The sequence below is a fragment of the Cnephaeus nilssonii genome (assembly GCF_951640355.1).
Source record: "Cnephaeus nilssonii genome assembly, chromosome: 9".
Lineage (NCBI taxonomy): Eukaryota > Metazoa > Chordata > Mammalia > Chiroptera > Vespertilionidae > Cnephaeus > Cnephaeus nilssonii.
In genome coordinates, this window is record NC_137080.1 from 4,260,063 (window position 1) to 4,274,048 (window position 13,986).

A 13,986-nucleotide genomic window follows, 5' to 3' on the forward strand; every position below is an offset into this window, starting at 1 on the left:
GACCAGGGATGGGACCAGCAGGGATTTCCCCTCCCTAACGAAGGTGAGGCCTCAGGCCCTGGAAGGGGGGACGGGGAGACAGTCGTGGTTGCGGCCACAGGTCACTGACAGCAGTCGCTGTCCAGGACTCATGATGCTGAGACCTGTGGTCTCTCGTCTGTCTCAGGTGAGGCCTCCTTACTTTGGCAAAACGACAGTCCAAGGGCCTGATTCTAAAGCACTGGCATGAACGTGCGTCTGCTGGCCACGTGGGCAAGGCTTGCAGGGACGGGTCCTCCATCTGTCTCATCCCAGTGAGCACCCGTATGCCTGCCTGCAGCTCCGCACTGGGTTACAGGTGTCTCTGCTGCTGTTCGGGAAACTGCACTGGAGCTACTCGGCCGTTTGCAGAAGCAGGACCTGTCCCCACCGCTCCGCCCCACGGAGGATGGGCACCCGGTCTCCCGCCAGCCACCAGGACAGCTGCTGGCGGTGCTTTCTGTCAGTTACAAACTTACCTGTTAATTATCTGATGACTGTCACAATCTCCCATACACCGCTCTGTAAGAACAGCCCAAAGACATTCCTGCTTTTAAAAAACGCCCGGAGCCCTAACTCACTCTTCCTGTTGTGTTTGCTAATAACCTCCACTCCCCCAGCTCAGCCCGCCCTTCTTCCCTGCAGGGGGCATGGTGGGCCTATGGAGGAGGTACAAGGTGGGAAATGCAGCGCAGCCATTCTTGCAGGTCACAAGCTCTGTATTTGTTTAAAGTGATATAAATTGTATTTGTTGTTATTAATGAAACTGACAGGAGATTTGGAAGTTTCAAGACTATGCCCTAAATCTGACTCTTAGTGTCAAAAAAGAAGGGAGGGGGGGTGGAGACTAGATTAGAGAGAATTTTTAATTCAGTGTAACTCATAGCATTTGCATTTTAATTATTTTTTAAGATGTCTAAAGTTACCACATCATTAACAAACATATAACCCATTACCCTACTTTTCAGAAGAGTTGTTACTGGGATGAATATGTTTATATGTCTATTTCATATCCTATTTAATAATAAATTTAGAGACATGATCCTCTACATGAGAAAAATAGAACCCTTAACAATGACCAAATCTCATTTAAAGGCTCAAAAATTTTAGAATTACATATCCAGAGGGAAATGGTGCTTTTCTTATAGCTGACTAACTTCCTCATTCTCCCCGTTGCCTCACGTTGCTGGCTGAGTTTATAGTAAGGGACGTGCTCCTTATAGGAACTGAGAAGTGGAGTGACCATCATGAAGAAATGAGACTCAGGAGCGAGCCGAGGGCTGAGGACCCGTGGGCCCAGCTGCAGGCACAGCTGTCCTGGGAAAGGGGCAAATCCCAGGGCAGGGGCTCGAGTGAGCGGGAAAGACTCCTTCCTGCACTCCCAGGCTCATCAAGCTGTTCACCAACAGCAAGCAGTGTGAAGGGTGGATGGCCAGGCCATACACCTTGAAAAAATGTGCATTAAAAATGGCTCTGGCGAGATAGGGTGAAAATAAGAGGACAAAGATACATGCCACATGGGTAGAATTTCCTCACAGGCAAAGGTGTGGTGTTGATCAGGAGTTCTCCAACGTTTTGGTTTCAAGAACACTTTCCACAAAATTATTGGCAACTCTTACGAGCTTTAATTTATGTAAGTTATAGCTACCAATGTGTACCTTATAAAAATTAGAAGTGAGAACATTTTAATGCAAAAGAATACACAAGCCTGCATGCCCAGCGCTTCAGAACATCCCCCAGCGGTGGCTCTGGAAACTCCACTGTCTCCGCGCTGGTGAAAGTAGTTTACAAAGGCCAATAGCAGCTCAGCAGTGTTACTAACGTAGCGTGGACCCTGCGGACCCTCCCAGAAGGGTCTCAGTACTCCCAGGCTCCCATTACATTAGCAGTTCCCAGAATGCACTTTGGGAACTGCTAATGTAGACCCAACCTATGAGGTTTCAAGAGTTTCTTCAAGGGCCCCCCAGCTTGATCTTCTCAGAAGAGGCAAAACGGACAGGCAGGCCATGATCTCCCCACCCCTCATCCACTAGGGAACATTAAAACATTTTTTTCATGTTTTATCAGGATTCTATATACTTCACCTTCCTTTGAATATAGAATTCCATGGGGAAAGAAAAAACAGTTTTTAAATCACTGGTAGAATGTGTATTGTGGGGGCTAGATGATGACAGAGAGAAAAATCCCTAAGGATTAGAGAAAATAGTCTTCATTTTTTTAAAAGGGAAATATTTCAATTGGGGATTGATGCTTTAGTTGTAAGAGTAGCATAAACATTGTTTCTTAGAAGAAACATGTCAAATGAAAAAAGTTCATGAAATACATATTAGCAAAGAATATATGTTACTAGTGACCCGGTACACAAAATTCATGCACATTAAAAGGGAATTAATTAGAGGAAATATTTTAATATTGCTATTTGCCCTTTCTTTATAATAGAAGTGTCAGAGATGAAAGAAAATTAGTAAAATGTATGTGAAAATCTTCCTCCTGTCAGAGTCTAGGCCACGCTGTGGGACCCAGAGTCAAGTCCCCGCCCACCCGCGCGCCTTGAAATCACGCAAGACTCAGATCCGGCCAGCCCCATCCCCATCAAGCCCCACCGGGCGGGGGGCGCAGCCTCAGGTCCCCCAGCCCAGCGCCAGAGTGGGGTGCATGGCCTGAGGTCCCCCGGCCTGGGCCGGGGGGGGGGGGCGCGCAGCCTCAGATCCCCTGTCAAGCCCCACTAGGCAGGGGGCACAGCCTCAGGTCCCTGCTGATTGCTAGTTCAGGCTTGTTAAGGGAACTCGGCCTCCGCTGTGGGCGCAGCCATCTTTGTTATGGTGCAACGGTCAATTTGCATATTCCCTCTTTATTAGTTAGGATAGTGATATATATGCTGTGTAGTAATATGTATAAGTAAATGTATTTATTCAGAATTCATTTGTTGAATACCTACTGTGTGCCTGGTCCCAGGCTAGGTCCAGCATAGGTTGCTTTCACATTTTTGTGCAAGATGTGCTCTTTTGGGTCTGGCTTCTTTTGCTCGATATTATTTTGTGAGGTCCAACCATATGGTTGAATGTCCTTTTAGACTGCACATCCTCAGTGCTACTGTGTGGATATGTCACGATTTATGTATCTGAGTCACTTCAGACCTAGCCCCGCAGCCCTAGGAAACTCCAGAGGCCCTCTGTCAGCCAGGAGGAGGGCGCCTCGGGCGAAACTCACCATCTCCTCGCTCCTGGAAGCTGGTCTCATCACAGGAAGTTTCTGCTTTCCTTCCACGTCAGGATTAGGCTGATATGAATTAAGTGTTAGTGCTTCTGACTAGTACGGGAAAGAGACGAGATTACCAGGATGACAGCTGCTCTGCTGGACCCTTCCTCTTCCTAGTTCCAGAGGAAACGGACCTGGCTTTGGTGGTGACCGTTTCTCCGCCGCACAGCTTGGGTTTCTTGGAGGGACAGCATTGTGCACCCAGAGGATGCTAATCAAAGTACTGCCCTAGCCAGTTTGGCCCAGTGGATAGAGTGTCGGCCTGTGGACTAAAGGGTTTGGGGTTCAATTCCAGTCAAGGACACATGCCGGGTTGTGGGCCTGATCCCCAACAGGAGGTGTGCAGGAGGCAGCCGATCAATGATTCTCTCTCATCATTGATGTTTCTCTCTCTCTCTCTCCCTCTCCCTTCCTCTCTGAAGTCAATAAATATATAGTTTTTAAAATTTTTTATAAGTATGGTGACAGATGAAAATAGTATATGGTGGGTGGGAGAAGAGACAGCCCGCAAACAGTATACCAAAAAAAGGGGTCAGGGCACCAGAAATGACCACTTTAGAAAAGAAAATGATGTTTACGTACAGAATAACCCATTCTCTAGTCACACATCCCACCTGTGACATGAATCAGAGCCTTCACCTATGGCCATGTGTCATCTTTTCCACCCCAGCAGTTTACAGATTTTCTTTTCCTCTCAAGTGGAAGGAATAAAAAATAAAAAGACCCAGAGCTGCCCTAAAAGGAATGAGGAAGCGGGTGCTCTCCGGCGTCTGGCTGTGCAGGGTGACGGCCCATGATGTTCTTTCCGGTCCCAGCATGTGGTGAATTTCCACCTGCCCGCCCCTCGCTTATAATGCAGAACACGTGAAGGCAGCGCAGTCTGTCTCCTGCCAGCGGATTAACGGGTGTCGCACTGCCTCTCCCGGTCCCCAAGGTCCCCACAGCTCCCCGGACGCTCTGGCTGGGATTCCCCTCCACCCCCAGGGTAAGTGCCATCAGTTCACCGGCGCCGGGAAGCAGGCTGCTAGCAGGTCGCTGGGCTTTCAGATCTGATCCTAAGGACGCGGTGGAGGGTGCAACAGTGCTATACAGATTCTGAGCACGGGAGCTCTGCTTCGGGAGAAGCCTGTTCTTCGGAATTCTGTAAATGTTCTCTTTGTCTTATGTCTGAGCTTTCCTCTTTTCGGGTCGGATGAGCAAATTCACGCGAAGCTCTTACTATGATACCTGACACAGAGTGAGCTCTCCCCCAAAAAGTTAGTTGTTACTGGACTTGTCATCACATTCTCTCTTGATGGGAATGTAATAAATGCATAACAGAATTTGGCCTGGTGATGCTATCAGGCTTAACTCATTTAGAAATGTGTATTCAGACACTGTTCCAAATAGCATAAGACATCTGGTAACAGACGACTGTACTTTAAATGACAACTTTCCTACCCAGTAGTTTCAGGCTTAGTGTCCTGGCGAAGTGGCACCGAAATTGGCCAGCTGACCCTGTGTGTCCCCCCTAACCCTCTCCCATTTGATTTCTCTGTAGGCAGAGCGAGGCCGCACGGGAGGCGACTTCATCAGGACAGTCGGCCAAACTTCTGATGAAGCTGACAAGCAGCTGCAATGCTGTATGTGCCCCTCTCGTCTTTACTCCTTCATAATTTCCAAAGGCTTGAGCCAAATGTTTACCTAACCTAATTTTTTTCTCTTTTAGTCGAAAACACTAAATGTCAATAATATGGAGACATTAATTGAATGTCAATCAGAGGTAAGAAAGCAATTTTTTAAAGTTTTTATCTGCACTGTGAGAAGAGGGAAAACTTTCTGCTTTAATTGAATATTGTTTGGCTTATTTAATTATTAGAGTAGAAAATTAGTATCCTAAGTGCAGTGTGTTAAACTCTTATATGAAACAATCACTGCTTTACTGTTGATTCTAAAAGCTAGAAAGAAATCAGTGGACTCTATGGCTAATTTTTAATATGAATAAAATGTTATATGAGCATTTTGTGGGGGAAGCCTGGGTAGGTTTCTTCAGTCATTGTGTTTAACTAAAGTAAACATGCTTTTAGGGTGATATCAAGCAACATCCTCTGTTGGCATCATGTGAGAGTGAAGATAGCATTTGCCAGCTAATTGGTGAGTTTTGAAAATATACTGCTCTTTTATGTAAGTGCTAACAGCAAATGTTCTTGGTTTGCAAAACCACAGGACGTTTCTCTACTAGGAATTATTTGTATGATGTGCTCTTAAAGACCGCAGAACATCCACACTCAAGTGGAGGCCCCAGCCCCCTGAGCATCAGACAGAAAAGACCCCTCAGAACCACCCCTGCTCTCCAAGGGGCTCCTAGTGGGCGACAGATCTCCTGGCCACCCTGTTTTGACAATGAAAGCATACGGACACATGAAAAACACAAAGTGCCTTTTCCTCCCCAGTGATGGAAAGTGAATCTAAGAGCCCAATCTTTGCTGACATCAAATTCCAAAGAACCCATGGTTCACTATTTTTTTAAATATATTTTTATTGATTTCAGAAAGGAAGGGAAAGAGATAGAAACATCAATGATGAGAGAGAATCATTGATTGGCTGCCTCCTGCATTTCCCCACTGGGGATAGAGCCTGCAACCCAGGCATGTGCCCTTGACCGGAATTAACCAAGGATCCTTCAGTCCGCAGGCCGACGCTCTAGCCACTGAGCCAAACAGGCTAGGGCACACGGTTCACTTTTCACTCTTTTCACAGTGCATTACCTTATAACATAACCCAGACCCAGTTCTCTTGAACCATGGGAAAAGGTCGCTTCTCCACCCAGCCTCTTCCACATGCCAGTATAAATTGTATAGAAACATACGCCAGTGCATTTAGAAAACACAGCTTTCCTAATTAGGAAAAAAAGAAGGGAGCAGAGAGAAAGGGGAAAAGGAAGGAAACTTGTGAAAGGCAGTGACCATTGCACACACGTCTTCAGGACTTTGCAAAGATAGGATATCTTGGCGATGTTCTCTGATAATTCCCAATTGCCGTGCCTAAGCTCGGGCCTTTCTGCAGCAGTTTGTGCTCTCCCGGTCCTAAGGCAGCCGCCCCGCGGCAACCCTGGAGGGAAGGGGAACTGCAGACAGGCTGAGTGATGTAGCTCCCTCTAGTGGCCGGTGGTGCGAGCAAGGCTGCAGCCCGCCCTCTTGAGCAAGTCAGTTCCTCTCTTTGTAAGTTTTATTTTCTTCAAAGGAGCAAATTAAAATAATGTATTTCACATGAAAGATGTCCACTATGTTACTAAGGTCAATAGGTTAAGATGGTGGTTTCTGACCCGCACAGTTAGGTGTTGCCAGTTTTCTGCAGCCAACAGTGGGTGAAGGGTAAAAACAGGAAAGGTGGAGACTTTGAAGAACCCTGGTGTTGATGTTTAGGGGCTGGTTGCCCTGGTAACATTGTGGTGGTTTTCTGGGTTTATGTTTAGAGATTAAGATTCATGCCTTTTGCTTTCTCAGTTTTTGCAAAAGTTTTTCCCCCATATGGCATACCAGAGGTGACATTATGTGGCTGACGATACCCACTGTCTGACATGGATCTCTGTTTGTTAATATTTTAATCTAAAATTTCACCTTGCCTTGTTTTCTTGGCGGTAGAAATTAAGAAGAGAAAGAAGGTGCTGTCCTGGCCCTTTCCCATGAGAAGGCTTTCTCCTCCATCAGATTTTTCTGGGGCTTCAGAGCCAGAATTGAAAGCGTCCTTGTTTGATCAGCCCTTGTCGATTATCTGTGGTGACGATGACACCCTCCCCAGACCCATCCAGGTAGGAGCGCGTTTACTTGTCACCCTACTTCAGCTTTCTGCCAGATGTGAAAAGTCCTTGGGCAGCCAAAATGTCATCCTCATCTAACCTTGTTGAGGCCGATCTTTCGTGTGTTCCCCCCTTAGAAATGGTTTCCGCCAGGAGTGCAGTCAGGCCAGTCCCTGGCTGCTTACATTCTAGAAATTTCTTGTATTTGCTAATGAGCTCAGATTGACGGTCGCTCTGTCCTTGACTTCATAGAGTTAAGAATGTTGAAAATGTGTGGCTTCTGAAAAATCAATAGACAGAGATGTGGTGTAGCATATCTGACCAGAAATCCAAAGTGTGTGTGGAATGGGTCACAGGAAGGAGGCCTGAAGCAGTTTTAGTATGTGCAAATGAGAGCTTTCACAATGCACCTCCTCTCAGAAAAATAGAGGGTGGAGGAAGAGTTGATAGCAACTGGACTGAAAGGAACAACTGGCATCAGTGGTCACTTGTTAAGACTAACTTAGGATCATGGGGAACTAACTTTAATGGAGAGGCTACTTTATGACAGATAAAGTTAGCTACTGTGCATATGCACTATTTTAATTCTCTTTCTCCTACCTAAATATAGGTTTCTAGTGTATTAGTAGCAAAGTATGTCTTCAAACCAAGGGTAACCATTTCCTGTTCCTATGCCTCTTTCCTCTAGGATATTCTCACTATTCTGTGCCTGAAAGGCCCGTCCACTGAAGGGATATTCAGGAAAGCAGCCAACGAGAAAGCCCGCAAAGAGCTCAAGGAGGAGCTCAACTCGGGAGTCATGGTGGATCTGAAAAGTCTCCCCGTGCACCTCCTGGCAGTGGTCTTTAAGGTGAGTTCACAGCATTGGCGCCAAAGAACCTGCCAATGGGCTCTGATACGTTAATGCTCAGATAAAAGAAATGGGTTCTTCTCTCTACAAATCAAAGTACACTGATCTTGCAGTTTGCTTAAGTTGAGCCTTTTGTTTATTATATAAACATCTGTGTTTCTGTGATCCCAGATTCCAACAGAAAGTGAGGCTTTAAAGTTCCCCAGCATTTTGAGGAGAAAGGCACTTGGGTTGTCCCATGGCCAAGTCCATACCCCTAAATCTTGTGGCCCCTTGGATGGTGCCCTTACTATGCCTGTTGTAGGAAGATGCTGAGAGACAACTCAAGAGAGAGATCTTCAAACTAATCAAATGTAGGAAGGAGGGGGCACAGCCTGTGGCAAGATGAGCATAGGTTCCCTGAGATGGAACAAAGTTGAGACAAAGACACCAGCACGTTCCACAGCACAAACAGGCCGAATGGTACCCTTTCTTCATCCTCCAGGACTTCCTCCGGAGTATCCCCCGGAAGCTGCTCTCCTGTGACCTGTTTGAGGACTGGATGGGTGCCCTGGAGAGACAGAATGAGGAGGACAGGATCGAGGCCCTGAAACAGTAAGTCGTCAGGTCCTCCCACATGGACTCCATCTCTTCATTCATCGCGTAGCAGAGTGCTTCACGCGCATTGTAATGATTAGGGGATCCGAGTGGAACTGCTCATCTATTCCCAGAATAAAAATCAGGAATCACCCTGGACATTTACAAACACCGTTTCGGCCAAAGGAAAGTAGATACTTTTTCAAAAAGTAGAACATGAACTTCAGTACAAATCACGAGAGGTGGGGGAGTCTAAAAAGATAAGTCGTTTGAGAAGGTATGAGGCAGAATCATAGATGAAAGCTTCAAAACGGGCTAGCCAGCCAGGTGTAGGAATTCGGGGTTTTCCTTAACCTACGTTGGCTAGTGTCCTGCAAGACAACCATTCTCCCAGAAAGCATCCCTGAAAGCACAGAGAACAATCTAGAAGGGATTATTTTGTTCATTAAATACCATAATATACTTCATCTTCTTCTAATTAACCAACATGAGAACTATATAAAAACAAACTCCAGTGACAGCGAAAGTAATTACATATGTGAGTGAAATATGACCTCTTGGTGACTAGAGAATCTTAAATGCCTAACTTTAAAATATCAACACTTTTGCCAAATCCTATGAGAGTGTGCCTATATATTATGATCGCCCACATGGCTAAATATTTTCAATGAAATATATTTATAGAATTGAATACATTAGAGTGTTTGCCCCAAAATGAAAATTACTTTCTACTTAAAGACATAAAGCTCTTTCAGAACAAAACATCTTATGAAAAATGAAAACGATCCATATATTAGAGTCACCATTTCATTTTTTTGAAAAAGAGAGGCTTTAAAAACCTAATTTATTATTTGTTAGTAATAATGTTGCCGTTGAAATGCTGCCTTGACCATAGTTATTAAGATGCCTAATACACTGATTTCTTCTCCGTAAAGATTTCTCAGAATGGTGCAAAAATGTCTCATCTTTGTTCCATGGTCACAGGTCAGAAAAAGGCAAATGACTGTGTTAAAAACACACACACAACACACAGTCTTGCAGTGTTAGGAACAAAAAGGCATTATACATGGCTAAATGATTCTTCTACAAAAATAGTTTTCAAAAAAAAATAGTTTTCAAAATATTAAGCTCTGGTGTTTATTGCAGGAGTTAATGCTTCCAAACCTAGGATCTATGTAAATAACACAGGATGTGTCATTGGGGTCGGTGTCTTAGGCTGTCACGATGCCTGGTTAGCCAGTTTCATCCCGTGTCAGTTGCCCTGGGAGGAGTCTGAATGAGCATTTCACAATGTTCCTTGTGAAAGCAGCACCTTCCTCATTTTAAAGGAAGTCTGGGTGAGGGGGTTTCGGCTGCTACACTGCAGCCAGCAAAGCCATTGGCGCCTCTGAACCGCCCCCCCCCCCTCCCCGGAACCTCATTGCAGGGTCGCAGAGAAGCTGCCGCGGCCCAACCTGCTGCTGCTCAAGCACCTGCTCTCCGTGCTCTACCTGGTCAGCAAGAACGCCGAGGTCAGCAAGATGGACGCCAGCAACCTCGCCATCTGCGTGGGGCCCAACATGCTGACCCGGGAGAATGACCAGAACCTCTCATTGGAAGCCCAGAAAGACTTGAACAATCAGGTTTGTTCCAGCCTATTCTGGGAAACTCAGTTTCTGTTCTCACTGCCCGCCCGCCCGCACATCGAAGTGATGCAATGCCTCTGCGTCTCTCTGACTGTCCGCCATCACAGCGAAGATGGGAAACGCACGGTGTCTTGGTCACAGCTCCACTCTTAGCCGCATGCGTTTCATGAACCTGACTAAGCCTAGGTCGCGGCCTTCGACCTCCCAGAGACAGAGTTTAGTGCTTCCGATGTTCACACCCGTCTCCCAGGGCAGAACGCCTTCCCTTCTGTCCTCTGTGCATCACACTCGGTCCAACTACGGGTTTGAGACACTCCTTACTTAAAGGAAACACTCAGATTCTCAAATAAAAACGTGCATGTCTCAAAAATAACTTTAATACAGATGATGGGAACCAGGTTTTCTGTCTGCTCTTTCCAGACAAAGAACCTCTCTTCGGCTCCTTGTGGCACCGCCCTGACAGCTGACCCTGCCCTGTCCCCCTCCCTTTAAGAAATAAAGATGCCTTTAAGCTGACCATCTGCTCACGTGTCCTCCCAGGTGAAGACTTTGGTGGAATTCCTCATCGACAACTGCTTGGAAATCTTCGGGGAGAACATTCCGGTGCATTCCAGTTCCATCTCCGATGACTCCCTGGAGCACACGGACGGCTCAGGTAGGGCGCGCTGTCGGCCTCGCATTGCATCGCAGTGTCCAGTGTCCCTGGTTAGGAAGCAGGAGCCGCTGTGACAGGGCCCGGGCTGAGTGTGGACTCACCGTGGGGAGGAGGTTAACTGCGCACAGGGCTCTCCCTGCAGCGTCTCCGCAGGCTGCAGGCACTCACGGGCTGCGCCTGGGCCCTGCCTGTTCCCAATCAGAAACTGCTAGTCTTGCTGATGAACCTGAGCCAGTGGGCGGGTCATAACCTTCTATTTCCACTATTGGAATACGGTCCTTTAAAATGGAAATGGACAGAAGAAGGCCATTCAAAGGATCGTTTTTAAAGTAAAGATCAATCCATATTCAGTGAAATGCTGTTTCCTCCCTACCTCCCTCCCTGTCCCCATTGACAGAGTCAATTTTGAAAGAAACAAATATTTAATGTGGCAAATACCTTTCCTTTCAAACCCCAAAGTAGCTTCACCAAATTACCCACTGCCACACTCGATAGGGTGAGTGAGCTGCACGAAAGCTCCTTTTAAGGAATCTGAGCAAAAGCTCAACCTCCCTTTCATGTCTGCAGACGCGTCGACCCTGCAGAATGACTCGGCCTACGACAGCAACGACCCTGACGGGGACTGCGGCAGCGCCCTCGGCTCCCCGGCCAGGCTGCCCCCGGGGCCCTGGGACACAGCTGCCCGCGTGGAGCCCGTGGCCAGCACTGTGGCCAGGCTGAAACGCTCCCTCGGCGACCCGGACAGGAGGCACTCGGAGCCCAGCGTGTCGCCCTCACCGGAGCGCCTGGGGAGCCGGCAAGCTAACCCAAAACTGACACGCAGCGAGGACGCCCCCGCGGCTCGGCCGGCCTCCGGCTCGGGAAGTGAGGAGGCCGAGGACCCCTTCCCAGAGGAGGTGTTTCCCGCGGTGGAAGGTGGGAGCCAGAGGCCGCAGGACCTGTGGGGGCAGAGCTCCACGCAGGGCGCAGTGTCCCCGCAGGGGCGGGCGCCCACGGCCTGCTCCAGCGGCTCCCTGGACGCCTCCTCTGACAGCTCGCCCCCGGCTTCCCCCGCCAGCCCCAGGAGAAACTTCTTCAGCAGACATCAGTCTTTTACGAAGACAGATAAAAGTAAGCCCAGCAGAGAAATAAAAAAACACTCCATGTCCTTCTCCTTCGCCTCGCACAAAAGGACGCTGCCCAAGCCCCCCAGCCTGTCGGTGAGAGCCAAAGGCCTGGCCAGAGACCCCGGCAGGAAGGACTTCAGAAGGGAGAGCCAGCTCGCCGGGCGAATCGTCCAGGAGAACTTGTCTGAACCCCACAGTCAAGCAGCTCTGGACTTCAGCCCAAGATCCTGTGCCCTGTCGGGGGAGGACGTGTTCCGGCTGGTGGACAGGACGAGGCCCGGCAGCCCCCCCTCCTACGAAGAGGCCGTGCGGGGCCAGGCCCCGGCGCTCGCTGCCCGTGGGAGCCAGACGGTTGGCAGCCTGCGGGCCAGGATGCTCAGCCTGGACTCGGGGCTGGCGCCTCGCCTGCCCGTGCACCACGGAGGGGACTCGGGGAACACATGCAGCCAAGAGCCACTCGACGGGCACAGACTCTCGCCCAGGACTGCGAGCTGGAGCCAGAGCAGGACTGGCTGTGCTTCTGTGGAGACGGTCGGACAAGTGGCCGTCATGGGGAGGCCCGAGCTGCACCGGCTCAGAGCTGTGTCTGAGTCCACGCAGCGGAGCCCGTGGGACTGCCTGGCGGGGCGCTGCAGCCAGCCGGCCTTCGAGGCTGAGCAGCTCCTCTACGCCAAGGAGTCCTACATCTAGGAGGCGCCAGGCGTGGCAGATGCGGTGGCCGCGTGAACTGCTTCCAGACTGTTTTCTAGAAGTCAGAATAAGCTCCTTCGAGAGTCGTGTAGCCCTCAGCGAGGACAGCTGCACGGCCCTCGGTGCTGGCTGCGTGCACCAATCCGTGCACATACAGCTCACGTATAGTGTTTCAGACAAGGCATCGGGTGCAAAGATGTCCACGTAAACACGTGTCTGTTTGTTTGTGAACTTGTGGTACAATCCACTGCTCTTCTCCACCTTCTGGGCACTTTCTACCGGCTGGTGTTTAAAACTAGTGTTTTCTTTTTTTTATGTTGCTTCTAATGTCATGCCAGTTTCATAGTTTCCACGAGCTCCGTTTAAGGGGATGTCTAATTCCGTCAGCAGCTCTCTAAGCAGCAGGGGGGCGGCAGACTGACCTGCAGGGGCCCCTGTGGGGTGTCAGGGCACCACGAACGCCAGGGACAGAGAAGGCCGTCGTGAAAATGTGTGAAAATACTTCCATGTGTCCTTCTAATCACCTGCCTTCTAACTGGGATCGATGGGTGAAAACGCATTACATCGATAGCACTTTGAGTTACCTGCGGTTCAGGGATGTCTTCCCAGGCGCGCGGAGGCTGTTACTTTATATGCGTCAGGTCGTATATAAACTCCAGTATAATCTCACTACAATAAATTGCCTGCCTTTTTCAAAGTAAAAATGTTCATTCTTTTTTTGTTTGTTTTTGTTCATCCTCACCTGAGGATGTTTTCCCATTGATTTTTAGAGAGAGGAAGGGAGAGGGAAAGACAGAAACATCGATGTGAGAGAAACACATCAATTGGTTGTCTTCTGCACGTACCCCGACCAAAGCCAGAGAACATGCCCTTGACCAGAATCGAACCCGGGACCCTTCAGTCCGAGGGCCGACACTCTATCCGCTGAACCAAACCGGCCAGGGCTAAAAGTGTTCATTCTTCACTGACATGTTACTTCCTTTCCCTCTGTTCACAGAACCCCACCAAGAAACTCATTCACACATTGATTCACTCAACAAGCACCTACTGAATAATATATATTTATTATTCTAGACTAATAGCAACGCTGGGGATCTTGTGTTTGGGAAAAGAGAATCCCTGTTCTTCTGATGTTTGCAAAACCATAAAAATGTACCTACTTTGAGCCATTTTTCAGCAGATGGTCACTCACAGGCCAGAAAATTTAGTCTGCAAAACAGAGGACGATAGAAAAAACCATATTTCCCGTCTTTTTAGTGAATTAAACCTTATTTTTATTGATTAGCAAATATGATAGTTTATTAGAGATACTTGGAAATTTTCCTTATCACCTTCTCTCATAAAATACTGAAAGTTATATTGGTTAAAGAAATATTTCTGTATAGACTAACGACCAGATGGTGAAGACCTATTTTTTCAGAGGTGGTTTC

General features: G+C 48.1%; 1 protein-coding gene across 1 annotated transcript; it reads left to right on the plus strand.

Moving 5' to 3' along the window:
* The first annotated feature begins 4,178 nt into the window (after nt 1–4,178).
* On the plus strand, nt 4,179–13,220 carry TAGAP (T cell activation RhoGTPase activating protein). Its single transcript, XM_079781187.1, has 10 exons — nt 4,179–4,261; nt 4,817–4,898; nt 4,985–5,038; nt 5,343–5,409; nt 6,900–7,066; nt 7,743–7,904; nt 8,389–8,498; nt 9,907–10,102; nt 10,646–10,760; nt 11,328–13,220. Exons 2-10 carry the CDS (start codon nt 4,872–4,874, stop codon nt 12,554–12,556), a joined length of 2,127 nt encoding a protein of 708 aa, XP_079637313.1. The 5' UTR covers nt 4,179–4,261; nt 4,817–4,871; the 3' UTR covers nt 12,557–13,220.
* The last annotated feature ends 766 nt before the right edge of the window (nt 13,221–13,986 follow it).